This window comes from Triturus cristatus, chromosome 3_1 (assembly GCF_964204655.1).
Source record: "Triturus cristatus chromosome 3_1, aTriCri1.1, whole genome shotgun sequence".
Classification (NCBI taxonomy): domain Eukaryota; kingdom Metazoa; phylum Chordata; class Amphibia; order Caudata; family Salamandridae; genus Triturus; species Triturus cristatus.
The window spans coordinates 425,290,635-425,306,917 of record NC_140583.1 but is presented as its reverse complement, the minus strand read 5'-3'; the positions used below and the strand labels follow the sequence as shown (position 1 = coordinate 425,306,917).

At 40.5% G+C, this 16,283-nt stretch overlaps 1 protein-coding gene across 3 annotated transcripts in view; it reads right to left on the bottom strand.

Annotated features, from left to right (window-relative positions):
• SLC24A5 (solute carrier family 24 member 5) overlaps nucleotides 1-16,283 on the bottom strand; it is a 197,753-nt gene that overhangs the window by 24,324 nt on the left and 157,146 nt on the right. For 2 of the 3 annotated variants that reach the window (XM_085644202.1, XM_085644204.1), the window contains exons 6-7: nucleotides 4,636-4,919; nucleotides 3,240-3,446 (exon numbers count right to left, since the gene is read on the bottom strand). In XM_085644202.1, the coding sequence (XP_085500328.1) occupies nucleotides 3,240-3,446; nucleotides 4,636-4,919 (491 nt within the window). The remainder of the gene's footprint in view (nucleotides 1-3,239; nucleotides 3,447-4,635; nucleotides 4,920-16,283) is intronic. The other variant, XM_085644203.1, reaches the window with a different exon arrangement.

The following is a 16,283-nucleotide window of genomic DNA, read 5'->3' as shown; positions in this document are numbered from 1 at the left end:
GTATTTCGCAAAAGTACCACGGTACATAGTGATGACAAAGCACTATGTGATTGGCTAATGACAATTTACAAAAGATAAAGGCAGCCATGTTTTTTTTAAGTACACTTGGTTGTGTTCTGGTTAGGGACTTAGATATAGGTAAGTATTAGGTATCAGATTTTTTTGCTACCTATTGCCACTTTAATAAAGTCATAATAGTTAGGGAAAATGTAGTTTTCTATATGTTAAAAAATAATTTACAGAGTACTGCTGAAGTTCCTAGAAAGTACTGCAGTACTTAAAGGAAATTAAAAATGATTAAAAAACTGAAAGTACACTGTCCTACACTATATTTCATAAATATAGACTAGTGCAGTGTATTTTCTATTTTTTACATAATTGATTCTTTATACATAAAAAGCAAGGAGTACCGCAAAAACACAAAAATTACAGTGCTACTTAAAAATATATATATTTTTTTAAAGTACATTTGTTAAAAAACACAGTACTTCCTAAGTACTAGACCAGTAATCCGTAAACTTTCAAAAAAATATATAGAAAATATAAATAAATGTCCCTACCTATTACCAGTTTTAAAAAGTGGTAATAGGTAGGGAAACAAAAATAACAACTACTACTTACCTATATTTGAGGCCCTAACGCAGAACACAGCTAACGTGTAGTAAAAAAAAGAATTTGGTAGACTTAATTTTGTAAAGGCAGCCATTACCCAATCACATACTACCTTCTCATCGGCATGTACTGCGGAATACCGCGAAGTTACAGCAGTATACTGTGCCACAATATACCACTAAGAGACACATTTTTCAATGCATTGCATTACCCTTGCATCATGCATGGTGTCAAAAGGGCAAAGTAATACTCAAGTCAGATAAACTTAGCAAAACAAGGCTGCCATGTGTCGCCCTGCATTGTTTGGTAAATCTGGAGAAACGCCTGCGTTAATATACACATCATATATTACATTCCTCAAAAGTTCAATGTACATACATTTAGCTATTTCCACACTCTTCAAACTGGACATGAAGACACGCCACTCCACTGCCTGACACTCCACTTCTCTGTATGGAATGACACTTCACTCTGTCACACTCCACTCCACTCCACTCCACTCCACTCCACTCCACTCCACTCCACTCCACTCCACTCCACTCCACTGCCTCCTTGGATTCTCCCTCGATCACTGGGCAAAGGTTCCACTAATTTCTCTCCAATCGTAAGTTATTGCTAAACACAGCGCTTCGCCTTCTTCCTTCCCCCGAGGTCAGCACCCCCTCCAAAGGTCAGTACCCAGTGCGGCCGCACCAGTCGCACTGCCCTAAAGCCGACCCTGACCCCACGCCACTACCCCATGCCACACCACGCCACTCCACTCCATGGCACCCCACTCCATGCTACTCCGGTGTATGCATCTACACTATTGTATTGCATGTCACTCCATGCTATTCCACTGCATGCAACTTCACTGTAACCCACTCCACTGTGTGCTATTCCAGTGTATGTCACTCCACTCTACGGCTCTCCACTGTATGGCACTCCACTATATGCTATTCCACTGTATGCCACTCCACTCTAAAGCACTCCACTCTCCTGTACAAGATACTACTTGACTGTCCACCACTCCGGTCAACGCCACTCCACTCTACAGCACGCTACTCCACTGTACGTGACACCTGTCAATGCAACTCCACTATATGTTATTCGACTGCACGCCACTCCGTAGGAATGCCATTCCAGTCTACGCTATGACACTGTACGCTGCAACACTCTACACTACAACTCTCTGCCACTTCACTGTATGTCACAACACTGTACGTCACAACACTGTACTCCACTACAGTATACCAAATGACACACTATGTCGTGAAACTCTACGATTCGATGCTCTACAACACAACACAATACTGTAAAACACAGAAGTCTACACCACACCAGTCTCTGCCACTGCAGTTTACTCTGATTTGCAGTGCTGTACTCCACTCTACAATACTCCACGGCCCTTCAGTCTACCAATCTCTACTCCACTGTACAACAGGATACTCCAGTCTGGGTCACCGTACAACACTCTCATACATTGTATGTCACTGTACAACTCTACTGCACTCTACAATACGCTATGCCACTCTACCCCAATTTACTCCACTCTACTGTGACACGCTATTCCAGTCTACTCCACTCTACTTGAATCCACTCTATCACACTCCACTGTACTCTACATCACTCCACAGCACTGTTCTGCACTCTATGCCGCTTCATTCCACTACCACAGTTTCCGGCAATCTAGGACACGCTACACCACTCCACTGTACGCCACGCCACTGCACTCTATGACAGTTAACTCCACTACATGCTATGCAACTCCACTATATGGCACTCAACTGTATGACATAGCACTCCTCTCTAGGACACTTCACTCCATGCTACGCCAGTCCACTCAACCCCACTGTACGACACTATACACCACTCCACGCCTCTCCACAACTCCACTCTGCAACACTGTACAACACGCTACTCCACTCTATGCCACTGGCCAATCCCCACAGTGCATGGCTGAAGGCTGTAACAGCATGGGATTGGCCACTCATGGCGGGGTGGACTCTGGCTAGGTTATGCATCCAATCCCGTGTGCAGATGGGGTTGGCTGCCATTGACAGGATTCGCCATCAGTGATGGCATCAATAATTCCATCTAACATGAGAGATGTAGTATGTGAGGTCATAGACATGGCAGGTATGCATGTTAGCTCAATAAACTATATCTATAACTGGCGAATTTCAGAAGTGTTTTTGTTTTGTGAGTTTTGCAATGGAGAAATAGTTTTTACTTTCAACATTGTCATGTTGGACCAGTTATAGACTATTCATATAGATCCATAAAAAGAATAGGAAAATAATGAAAGAAACAATTAACCCATTTTAAATTCCCAAATTAAGCCAAATTCACTTTCCACCTATTGTTAATTTACTATTCAAACCCCAGCCTTACCACATTTGGGCAAGTGCTTGATGCTGAGTATGTGCATTTTAAATCATTTTGAAAGAAATATTGTGGAGGTTGACTTTGAGCCTACTGTTTGCAGTTCGGTTCTTCAGTCACTTGTAACCCTTCAATTCCTTTCATCATAATTGTACTGCTAATACAGACACGATGCCTCAATTTTGCCTACAAAACCACATAGCTGAATCGGTCTTAAAAGTGACAACGGTCTACCTACGTATACTTAAAGGTTTGGCACTCACCCACTATGGTCACCATCCACACAAGAAGGTAAGTAAAGGCTGAAATCCACACTGCTGACATGATAAACGTCAAGATAAACCATTTCCTCCAGAACTTCCTTCTGCAATCAGGTGTGGTCAGGAAGAGAAGAACAATGATGGGAAGGGAAAGTACCCAGATAATTCTAGCAAAGTCTCCTTCAGGTATCGTGAAAACACTCGGAGGATCTGTAACAATTAGGAAAAGTAACACACTTTTGTTCTACCAGGTGAAAAAGCTACATCACATATGCACTCTCCTAAATGACAGCTTCTTATTAATTTCCCACAACTATCTAACCTAGAAAAGTCAGCAGTGGAGCCCTTAACTGAGACCCATTTAAATAGGAAGCATTAAGAATTGAATAAGAATTGAAGAAAATTAGCAGATGGATAAAAGTGATGCTGCAAGCATTTTAGTAGATGGATAAAATGATGTAGTATCAAATGGATTATCATTGTGCAGAGTGCGACTAGTGCATCTAGCACTGGCATCTGTGGTCGATGGACATGAAGAGGTTTAAACACCCAGAATTTGCCTGAGAATGCAGGTGTATGTTGTATGCTTCTTTAAGGGATTTTGGAGCAGATCCACACCATGGTATTTAACAGTGTGCAAGAGTGGGCCTCACATAGCCCCGATCAGACAACTGTATAATGTCAAGTTTAAAGATCAATACATACTAATAGTAAGTATAAGATTACAACAAGCATTTGTAATGCAATCAGTCTCACCTTTGGAACCCTATATGCATTTAGCTATGCAGCACATTAGCCTGGGTGCTGAAACATCTCCTGTGCTTGAACATGGAGGTAAAGTAAGCACCAAACTGTAGAACACACCAGGTAGGGGAACGCATGGCGAGAAATACTGCCTATCAGCGGTAAATTGTATTGTCCAAAGCTCTGTTTTTAACATAAAATCAGCCCCTTCAGTGGTCTTAGCACTGAAAAGACGAGATTTGAAAAAAATATTATTGACTATGGGAGCTCATTGAATACAAGTTTCTAGGGCCCGGAATCTAGGGAATGCTAAAGTGACTCTGGTATTTTACTGACCTCTGCTGGTCGTTTTCTATCAAGAAAGTTAAATAGAGGCAGTTGCCAGAAAAATTAAAAAAAGAAAGTCTCTAAGCAGAAAGCAAGTCTGGTATTTTACTGACCTCCACTGGTCGTTTTCTATCAAGACAGTTAAATGGAGGCAGTTGAACAGAAAAAAAGTCCCTAAGCAAAGGCGGAAGCAGACAAGTCCTAGGGCTGATCGCCAGATCCCACAAAGTACATACAACAGATCTTCCAGATAGCGCAAGCGCTGTCTTGGCTCGACCTAAAAAAGTGTTCAAGATGAGTTACAGAGTAAAGGTCAGTCGTTAGTTACCCTCTGTGATCTCACTCAGCTCGTGCATACTGACAGACAGATGGGAGTGGTCGGATTCCTCTTGAAATATCCCGCTGTCAGATCTTGAGAATCTTCGGGTTAGTGTGCCACTCTCCTCCTTCCAGCCTATCAGGAGCTGCTGCTCGGAGTACTCCTCCATGCCCTGCGCGCAGCACGTGCTGCAGGGACTGAACTTCTTCAAGACATATTGGTTTATTTTAATGTCAAAGACCAAAACCACAATATATAACCCATAGACCAGGATCAGCGCAGCAGCTTCATACCTTTGGAAGAGAAATGCAATGAGGTTAGATTAGATGTGATAAGGCGTTCAAATAAAGAGATTATTGTGAAATCATCAAATACTAAAAGTCAACAGACACCCAAGCAAACGTATTGATCTCACATTATTTGAATCATTAGCCTTCGGGGAAAAAACACTGTTTGTATAATGCACTTACTACATTTATATTTTACCCACATCAATAATACTTTTTTGTGCCTTGGAACTTTAGGACTGAGTAATATAAAAAGAGTCAGTTTGCAGAATGCACTTCCGCTTCTCCTAACTGTCATGCAGAAATACAACAAGCAGCAGAACGAGTCGGTGAGCAGATATGAGAGAGGCAGAAAACATCCAGTACCGCATTGCACTGTATATACCACTTTATACTGATGAAGTGGCAGTGAAGCTCATTTGCGACGACAAGCTTTCAGTCGAGTTCTATGAATATAAATGTGTGTAAGAAAGTGGGTTATTGATTGCGGTGGATGTGAATTCACCATATGGAACCACCGCAAAACACTTGTTAGGGTAAAATACAGTATCAGTTTTTAAACCTGGCCTCAACCCCTGGTAGATATGGCTTAACTTGGGAAATGTGTAAAGTATAGTAGTCCAAGGAATAGCACAATCAAGCTTGAGTGTGTCCCCCTGGGCACACTGGAAAGAACACAGTTCAATTGTTCATATGTTTAGCAATTTTATTCATTGCTTCTTTTCAATGTATATAATTTTCAACGATTTGAATTCATTTTAGTCTTCAAAGCATATGTAACATCTTGTTACTCAATTGTTTACTTGAGGTCCAATGCATTTCGGGTTACCTCGAACCCTTCATCAGGGACAAACCTGTAAACGCAATCAAAATGAGGAAGCTAGTGAACATTTATAAGGAGCTGTGTAATTTATCAAAACATTAGCTATCGTTTTGTTGATGTGTGAATGTCTTGCTCAAATTCTCTATGGGGGAGGAATTGGATTGTCTCGATTCGTTATGTGATGCATGAATTAAATGAATGCTATGTTTATCTGCTGACACCGGATAATTAATAAAGGTCTATGCGTTTTATATGAGGCTACACGTGAGGCTTCATGGCGGTGTCAAACGCGCTATTGTTAGCAGTCATAAATGGTAATGGTCTCGTCGCACTGTTTTTAAATATTTCTCAGACCGTTTTTTTGAATTGTGTTCCCGTATTCTATTTGTACCCTTAAGAAGCTAATAAATATGGAGTTGTGCTGTGGTATGTAGCATCCTTAAAGAATACATTGATAATCCCGTGTTCTCCCGGTAAGATTAGTGAAAATTACTTACATTGGATGCACAAAGCGTAGGTGAATCTCTCTTCTGGTGGCTGTATGTTTGAAAACTATGTGCTGGATGTTAGTCATAAATAACGGACTGTTTCTTGTAACGTGTTAACGTGTAAACTGAAAAAGGACTATTATAGAGATGCTTTTCACGATCGCCTTAGCGGCCATTTTGGACTGGTGGAAGAAGCGTTACACCGGATCCTGTATGTGTTACTGTGGTTAAAAAACATGATGTCCCCAGATGTTAATGTAGGTGTCATTTGTACAGATATAAGAATTGAAAATATATTTTACTTTTATGTTGTTAACTGTAAAAAATTATTGGCAGTTACCTGGAAACATCGTTAATAATATAGTTGTTCGTTTCAGTTCAAGGTGTTTAAGGTAAGAGATATCAGAAGTGGAATAAACATATTAAAAATATAGACTTAGAAATGCGTTGTACATCGTTATGGATCCCAAAATGATTAAGACTAATGATTTTTGTTTCCAACTTTTTGCTGTTCCAAAACAGTAATATTTAATGTCCAAGTATTAGCTGTAACTCTATAGGTAGCATTGATATTCCATACGATCGTTAAGACCGTGTGGTTTGAGTGAATCCATTCTTTTTATCCAGAAATTTTCACGTTGCAGTAGATATTTGTTATTGTCTCTACCTTCTTTTCTTAAGATGGTTTCCAAAATTTGGAATTTCAATTGGCTGATATTGTGGAAGTGTTCTGAAAAATGTACTACAATGCTGAATTTGATGTTGTGCGTACGGATATTAGATTTGTGTTTGTTCAGCCGTGTCTTGATTTTTCGTTCCGTTTTGCTTATGTAGACTAAACCACACGGGCATTTGAGTAAGTATATCACATTCATCATGTCACAAGTAGCTGTGACTTGTAATTTGATTATTTGTCCTTTCCGTGGGTGCGTAGTGAATGGTCCTTGAATGATTCTGTTACAATTGCTGCAGTTAAAACATGGTATAGTCCCTTTGTATGTGGTTTTTGTTCTTGCATCTTTGGTCTTTAGGAGTTCCCCCAGATTCTTGTTCCTTGTGAATGCAAAAATTGGAAGTTCATTGAATACGTTATTGAAATCCTGTTCTTGTTTTAAAATTGGCCAATGTTGTTTAATTACTTTTTTAAAGTTATTGCTGACCGTAGAATATTTAGATATAAGAACATTCCGTTTGTTAGTGCTCTTGGTAGATTTTAGTAGCAACTGGTTTTGTGTCTTTTGTTGGGTACGAGTGATGGCTTGTTCTATGATGTTGTTTGGATATCCTCTTTGTTCAAAACATTCTGACATTTCTTGTATCCTTGCTTTAGCTAGTTGTGGTTGTGAGACTATACGTTTGACTCTGAGAATTTGTGAGTAAGGTAGGTGGTTTTTGAGAGATTCCTGGTGGAAGCTGCTATAGTGTAGCATGTTGTTACGGTCTGTTGATTTTCGATGTAGATCTGTGTGTAATATATTGTCGATCTAAGTGATTGTTACATCAGGGTAGGAGATGCTTGTTTCTTGTATTTCATAGGAAAATTGTATTCTTTCATTGATGGCATTTAGGTCTTTTAGAGCTTGAATTAACGTGTTCTTGGATCCCTTCCAAAGAATAAAAATATCATCAATGTAGCGAATGAACATTTTGTTGTATATGTTCCAAGGAGCTTTAGATATTATGTGCTCTTCCTCAAATTTGGCCATGAACAGATTGGCGTACACTGGCGCGGCACAATTACCCATGGAAGTTCCTGTCATTTGTAGAAACCAGTCTTCTTTCCATTTGAAGTAACTTTGGAATAGGGTGAAGTGCAATAATTCCATGAGAAAAAGCTGCATGTCTCGATTGATGTTTGAATGTGTTAGAGCATATTCAATGGCTTCAATCCCTAAATTGTGTGGGATTGACGTATACAACGTTTTGACATCGATGGTCCACAATAAGATTGACTCGTGGGGTTCGATCTGCATTTGGTTGATTAGTAATAGAAATTCCGTAGTGTCCTTGATGTATGTTTTCATTTTTACCACACTAGGTTGTAAATATTTGTCAAGGAATTGACCAATTGGCTCATGTACGCTTCCTCTTGTGGACACGATTGGTCTGAATGGAGGTTTATGCAAGTCTTTGTGAATTTTAGGTACCATGTGTAATGTTGGACTTCTGGGATTGTTCTGTATGAGAAACTTCTTGGTTTTGTCATTGATAATTCCATTATCATATGCCTTATCAACAATTGTTACCAGCAGGTTCAAGAATGATTCAGTGGGATTGTTATCAAGTTTAATGTAAGTTGTTTGATCATTAACATGTTTCATTACTTCCTCTTCGTAATGTGACGTGTCGAGAATAACAATAGCTCCCCCTTTGTCTGCTTTGGTGCAAGTTATACGAGGATTGTTTGCCAGGTTTTTGTGTGAGGTTGTTTTTTCTTTTTTTCTCATAATTAATTTTCATCAGCTCAGATTTCACTATATTCTCAAAGGTGTCAAATGTTTTGTGGCTGACAGGTGCCATGAATGTAGTGTGGGGTCTCAATCCAAGAAGTTGATCTGGTTCTTCAGGACTTTGATTTGATAATACGTTTTGAAAAAAGTGTCGTAGTCGGAGTTTCCTCATGAATTTGAATAGGCTGATTTCTAGTTCCAACTGATTAGTTGATGCTGTCGGTACAAAAGATGTACCCTTTTGGAGTACTTTTATTTGCTCATGGTTAAGGCTGTGTTGGGATATGTTAATTACGAGGTTTAGTGTGTTCCTCTCTTGCCTTTGTCCTTCTTTGTGGTGGCCGTAGTGCTTCTGGTGATTGGTGTTCCTTTGTCTTTTACTCCTCCGGGGTCGTCTTTTTCTGGGTGTTCTACATCTAAAAAAGGCTCTACTGTTAGAGGTTTGGATGTGCTTGTCGTTGATGTGGACGGTTCTTCTTGACGCATCGTATTGTTTCCTTGTACTGGAGATTGTTCTGGTCCATGTGCAGTTGTACGTCTTTGAAACCTTGGTTTGTTAGGCATCTTTCTGCCAGAGGAAGATGTGTCTGTGTCATGGTGATAGGGTTTATTCTGTCTTCTGTGGGCATATACTTCAGCCCAGCTGTATACCCCTCCTAGTTTGTAGTCGACTGTGTCGCGTCAAAACTTGCGGATCTTACGTTCATTTATTTGTTGCGAGTGCTTAGTTAATTGTTCATTGATATCTTCTAGAACTTTAGTCCATTCATCAGATGACATGGAGTTGGTTAATTCATTGGTAACTACGACAATTTCTTTTGATAGTTCATCAAGAATGCTGGAAAGTTCTTCAATGATTAATAGGATGAGATCCAGAGAGCACTTATTAGGTATAGCGTACCATCGGTCTTTAAATTTTTGAGCGTTTTTACATAACGAAGGTTTGAGTGGGATTCGTAGTCCCCTGGGAATTCTCTGAGCTCGATGGTATTTTATAAGAGTGCTTGCATGGAGACGTTGATTAATTTCTCTTCTTGATAAATACAACAATTGTTTAATGTTTTGCTCCTTGTTTCGGTTTGTACTGGAGTGTGTTGTCTCCTCATGTATGAGAGCGTAAATTCTACTTGCCTCATCTTCAGCAAAAGTGAAGGTATCTGCTCTGATATCGGTAATGTTCGAAATCTCCTCATATGCCATTTTTTGTGGTGTGCTGCGCAACTTTTGGCCGAAAAACTCTTGAAGAAAAATATGTATGCGCGCGACAACTGAAGTTATTTTGTAGATGTTTCAGTTAAAAAAATTCTGAGGTGCTCCTGGGGAGACGTATCGGTCAACGTACGTCGTAGATATGGTCCAAGGAATAGCACAATCAAGCTTGAGTGTGTCCCCCTGGGCACACTGGAAAGAACACAGTTCAATTGTTCATATGTTTAGCAATTTTATTCATTGCTTCTTTTCAATGTATATAATTTTCAACGATTTGAATTCGTTTTAGTCTTCAAAGCATATGTAACATCTTGTTACTCAATTGTTTACTTGAGGTCCAATGCATTTCGGGTTACCTCGAACCCTTCATCAGGGACAAACCTGTAAACGCAATCAAAATGAGGAAGCTAGTGAACATTTATAAGGAGCTGTGTAATTTATCAAAACATTAGCTATCGTTTTGTCGATGTGTGAATGTCTTGCTCAAATTCTCTATGGGGGAGGAATTGGATTGTCTCGATTCGTTATGTGATGCATGAATTAAATGAATGCTATGTTTATCTGCTGACACCGGATAATTATTAAAGGTCTATGCGTTTTATATGAGGCTACACGTGAGGCTTCATGGCGGTGTCAAACGCGCTATTGTTAGCAGTCATAAATGGTAATGGTCTCGTCGCACTGTTTTTAAATATTTCTCAGACCGTTTTTTTGAATTGTGTTCCCGTATTCTATTTGTACCCTTAAGAAGCTAATAAATATGGAGTTGTGCTGTGGTATGTAGCATCCTTAAAGAATACGTTGATAATCCCGTGTTCTCCCGGTAAGATTAGTGAAAATTACTTACATTGGATGCACAAAGCGTAGGTGAATCTCTCTTCTGGTGGCTGTATGTTTGAAAACTACGTGCTGGATGTTAGTCATAAATAACGGACTGTTTCTTGTAACGTGTTAACGTGGAAACTGAAAAAGGACTATTATAGAGATGTTTTTATTTATTTATTTATGGTTTTTGTAGAGCGCAACACTCATCCCGAGGGATATCACGGCGCTTAAACCAGGTGTACACAGCTGATAGCTACAACAGAAGGATATTAGCGAGGGGAGGGAAAAAGATGCGTTTTCAGCTTTTTACGGAACAGGAGGTAATTAGTGGTGTGTCTGAGATCATCCGGGAGCTCGTTCCATTTCCTAGCCGCTAAGTAAGAGAAGGAGCGGCCGCCAGTTCTGGCTTTGTATATACGTTTCGTCCTTGCTAGCGCAGATTGGGTGGAGCGTAGGTTCCTGGTAGGGACGTAGAATTCCATTTTCTTCTGGAGCATGGTGGACCCGTCCTGTGCAGGGCTCTATGGGCATGGCAAAGAAGTTTGAATGCGGCCCTCTGGTGCACAGGGAGCCAGTGGAGAGTTTTCAGGCATTCCGATGCCGAGTCTAACTTGCCTTTATCGCAAATCAGTTTGGCGGCCGCGTTTTGCAGTACCTGTAGGCGAGAAAATAGGTGATCATTCATCCCTACAAATAGTGCATTCCCGTAATCCAGACGACTGACCAGTAAGGCTTGAGTAACTGAGCGTCTGCAGTCCAGCGGTATCCATGGGAATAACCTTACTAGGAGTTTCAAAATGGAGAAGCCCTTGCCACTAAGGGATCGCACATGATCTTTCATGGATAGCTCATCATCCATGATAATTCCCAGATTCCTAGCGTATTGTTTGGGGGTGGGGGCCGAATCCAGTATGGGCGGCCACCACGTGGCATTCCAGATTTGTTTGGCTCCCCCAAATAAGAGAATCTCCGATTTTTCAGCATTTAGCTTCAGGCAGTGAGAGTGCATCCACTGGGCCATTTCCGCAAGGCAGCCCTGTAATTTATTTTTGACAATTTCAGGTTTTTCGTCCAGGGCCACCACTAACTGCGTGTCGTCCGCATATGAGCACATGCCAATGCCCCACCTTCTTCCAATGTCAGCCAAAGATGACATATAAACATTGAAGAGGGTGGGGCTCAGCGATGCGCCCTGAGGGACCCCGCAGTCGATGGATGTAGAGCTGGAGTAAAATTGGCCCATGTGTACAGTTTGAGTGCGGTTGCTCAAGAAGGAATGTAACCAGTTCAGAGCATTGGACTGCACTCCTTTGTGGCGAAGAATATTCAACAGACATTGATGGGAAACCGTATCAAATGCCGCTGACAGGTCGAGCAGTATTAGTGCCACTGATCCTCCTTGATCTATGGAGGACCTAATACTGTCCGAAACTGCCAGCAACGTGGCCTCAGTGCTATTATTAGCTCTGAAGCCAGTCTGGGTAGGATCTAGGAGAAAATTAGTCTCTAAGTATTTGGTCAGTTGGACATTAACCAATTTTTCTAGGACTTTAGAAAGGTATGGGAGCTGAGAAATGGGTCTGTAGTTCTCAGGGTTGGCAATATCGGAACCCTGTTTCTTCAGGAGAGGGATCACAGCTGCATGCTTCCAGACATTGGGAAATATGGCAGTTTTGAGAGACTTGTTAAAGAGTTCAGTGATCAAGGGGCAAAGTGTGGGTGCAATCTTGGAGAACACAAAATGGGGGCAGGGATCCGAAGGAGAGTCCGATTTAACTGATTGCATTGCTGTTAAAACGTCTTCTACTGAGAGTGGTTCAAAGTCCGCTAGGCGGGGAGTAGTACCCGTATCTGGGGTTTCTGAGTCTAGTATAATATTAGAGGTTTTCTCTATATTGATTTTGGCAGATCGGGGGGAGAAATTTGAGTAAATTTTCTTGATTTTCTCTGAGAAAAAGGTGCTAATGCGATTACAGGCCTCAACCATGGGGGTAAGTGTTTGAGAAATACCGGCAGGTTTACTCAGTTCTTTCACTATCTTGTATAGTTCCTTCGCAGAGTTACTATTCTCCTCTATGCGTTGAGTGAAATGATTTTTCTTAGCGTGCTTGATGGCTAGAGTGTACTTTTTCCGATTGTGAACATAGTTAAGTTTGAGTTTGGCTGACTTGTCCTTGGATTGCCTCCAGAGATGTTCAAGCTTTTGGCATTCCCTTTTGAGATTTTTAAGATGGGGGGTGTACCATTTCTCTGTTGGAGCCCTTTTCCTAGTTTCCCATGTGGGGGCTATTTTATTTAAGGTTTGTAGAATGCCGGCATCGAGAGAAGCGACGTCCATACATACGGGAGAGTCGATAGAGAATTTAAGATCGACCTCCTGAAAATGTGTGTCAAAATTCCATTCCTCGATTAATCTCCATGCTCGTTTGGAGATTCTTTGAGCTTTATTAGGTTTCTGGGGTTTACAAGGGACATCAAGTAGGAAGGATATGAGAAAGTGATCTGACCAAGACAGAGGCTGGACCTCAGATACATGAGTTGATTCAATGTTGGTAAACAGTAGGTCCAATGTGTGGCCGGCTGTATGAGTGAGGCCTACAACCCATTGCTTCAGATTTAGAATCTCCATATCCTGTTTTAATTGGGAAGTTCCCAATGCCTCCGCTTTTTCATAGTGGATGTTAAAATCGCCAACAATAAGGTAATTCTTGAATTTTAAGCAGAGTGGCAGGAGTTGATTGAGCAGTTTGGCTCCCAGATTGATTTGTTGGCCTGGGGGGTTGTATATTACAGCTCCAGCCAGTATGGTAAGGCCCTCGTGGAGGATCCTAAAAGGTAGAGTCTGATGTTCACTATAAGAGGCTATTGGTTCCACTAGGCAGGCTAACTGCTCTTTAAATATCACCGCTACCCCTCCTCCTCTCTTACCCGATCTATCTTGTGTGATCATTTTGTAGTTAACGGGAAGGGCATTGGCTAGATCCGGGGCGTTATGGTCGGACAGCCAAGTTTCGGTAATGAAAAGTAAGTCCGGGGTTTTCGAAGTAAGTAAATCCCAAACATCTAAAGTGTGTTTGGGAAGGGATCTAGCGTTAAGATATAAACAACTAAGAATCATATTACTGGTGGCATGAGTTGAATGATTGCCCAGTAGAGAGATGCCCATACTGGACCAATGGCATGCATGACAAGAGAAGGGCCCGTGGGATAGGCCTGGTTCCGCTTTAAAACAAGGCCCTCCGGTGTTACCCACTTTGCCTGCATATGTCAGTAGGTCATAGCGGGAATAGCAGATGGATGGGGAAGGGATTTGGTTCTGTCCGGCAGGAGATGTAGCCCCTTGCCCCGGTTTTCACGATCGCCTTAGCGGACATTTTGGACTGGTGGAAGAAGCGTTACACCGGATCGTGTAAGTGTTACTGTGGTTAAATAACATGATGTCCCCAGATGTTAATGTAGGTGTAATTTGTACAGATATAAGAATTGAAAATATATTTTACTTTTATGTTGTTAACTGTAAAAAATTATTGGCAGTTACCTGGAAACATCGTTAATAATATAGTTGTTTGTTTCAGTTCAAGGTGTTTAAGGTAAGAGATATCAGAAGTGGAATAAACATATTAAAAATATAGACTTAGAAATGCGTTGTACACCGTTATGGATCCCAAAATGATTATGACTAATGATTTTTGTTTCCAACTTTTTGCTGTTCCAAAACAGTAATGATTAATGTCCAAGTATTAGCTGTAACTCTATAGGTAGCATTGATATTCCATACGATCGTTAAGACCGTGTGGTTTGAGTGAATCCATTCTTTTTATCCAGAAATTTTCGCGTTGCAGTAGAAATTTGTTATCGTCTCTACCTTATTTTCTTAAGATGGTTTCCAAAATTTGGAATTTCAATTGGCTGATATTGTGGAAGTGTTCAACTTCTTGGATTGAGACCCCACAGTACATTCATGGCACCTGTCAGCCACAAAACATTTGGCACCTTTGAGAATATAGTGAAATCTGAGCTGACGAAAATTAATTATGAGAAAAAAAGAAAAAACAACCTCACACAAAAAGAATTTGGAATTCTCAAAAACCTGGCAAACAACCCTCATATAACTTGCACCAAAGCAGACAAAGGGGGAGCTACTGTTATTCTCGACACGTCACATTACGAAGAGAAAGTAATGAAACATGTTAATGGTCAAACAACGTACATTAAACTTGATAACAATCCCACTGAATCATTCTTGAACCTGCTGGTAACAATTGTTGATAAGGCATATGATAATGGAATAATCAATGACAAAACCAAGAAGTTTCTCATACAGAACAATCCCAGAAGTCCAACATTACACATGGTACCTAAAATTCACAAAGACTTGCATAAACCTCCATTCAGACCAATCGTGTCCACAAGAGGAAGCGTACATGAGCCAATTGGTCAATTCCTTGACAAATATTTACAACCTAGTGTGGTAAAAATGAAAACATACATCAAGGACACTACGGAATTTCTATTACTAATCAACCAAATGCAGATCGAACCCCACGAGTCAATCTTATTGTGCACCATCGATGTCAAAACGTTGTATACGTCAATCCCACACAATTTAGGGATTGAAGCCATTGAATATGCTCTAACACATTCAAACATCAATCGAGACATGCAGCTTTTTCTCATGGAATTATTGCACTTCACCCTATTCCAAAGTTACTTCAAATGGAAAGAAGACTGGTTTCTACAAATGACAGGAACTTCCATGGGTAATTGTGCCGCGCCAGCGTACGCCAATCTGTTCGTGGCCAAATTTGAGGAAGAGCACATAATATCTAAAGCTCCTTGGAACATATACAACAAAATGTTCATTCGCTACATTGATGATATTTTTATTCTTTGGAAGGGATCCAAGAACACATTAATTCAAGCTCTAAAAGACCTAAATGCCATCAATGAAAGAATACAATTTTCCTATGAAATACAAGAAACAAGCATCTCCTACCTTGATGTAACAATCACTAAGATCGACAATATATTACACACAGATCTACATCGAAAATCAACAGACCGTAACAACATGCTACACTATAGCAGCTTCCACCAGGAATCTCTCGAAAAACCACCTACCTTACTCACAAATTCTCAGAGTCAAACGCATAGTCTCACAACCACAACTACCTATAGCAAGGATACAAGAAATGTCAGAACGTTTTGAACAAAGAGGATATCCAAACAACATCATAGAACAAGCCATCACTCGTTCCCAACAAAAGACACGGAACCAGTTGCTACTAAAATCTACCAAGAGCACTAACAAACGGAATGTTCATATATCTAAATATTCTACGGTCAGCAATAACTTTAAAAAAGTAATTAAACAATATTGGCCAATTTTAAAACAAGAACAGGATTTCAATAACATTCAATGAACTTCCAATTTTTGCATTCACAAGGAACAAGAATCTGGGGGAACTCCTAAAGACCAAAGATGCAAGAACAAAAACCTCATACTATGGGACTATACCATGTTTTAACTGCAGAAAATGTAACAGCATCATTCAAGGACCATTCACTACGCACC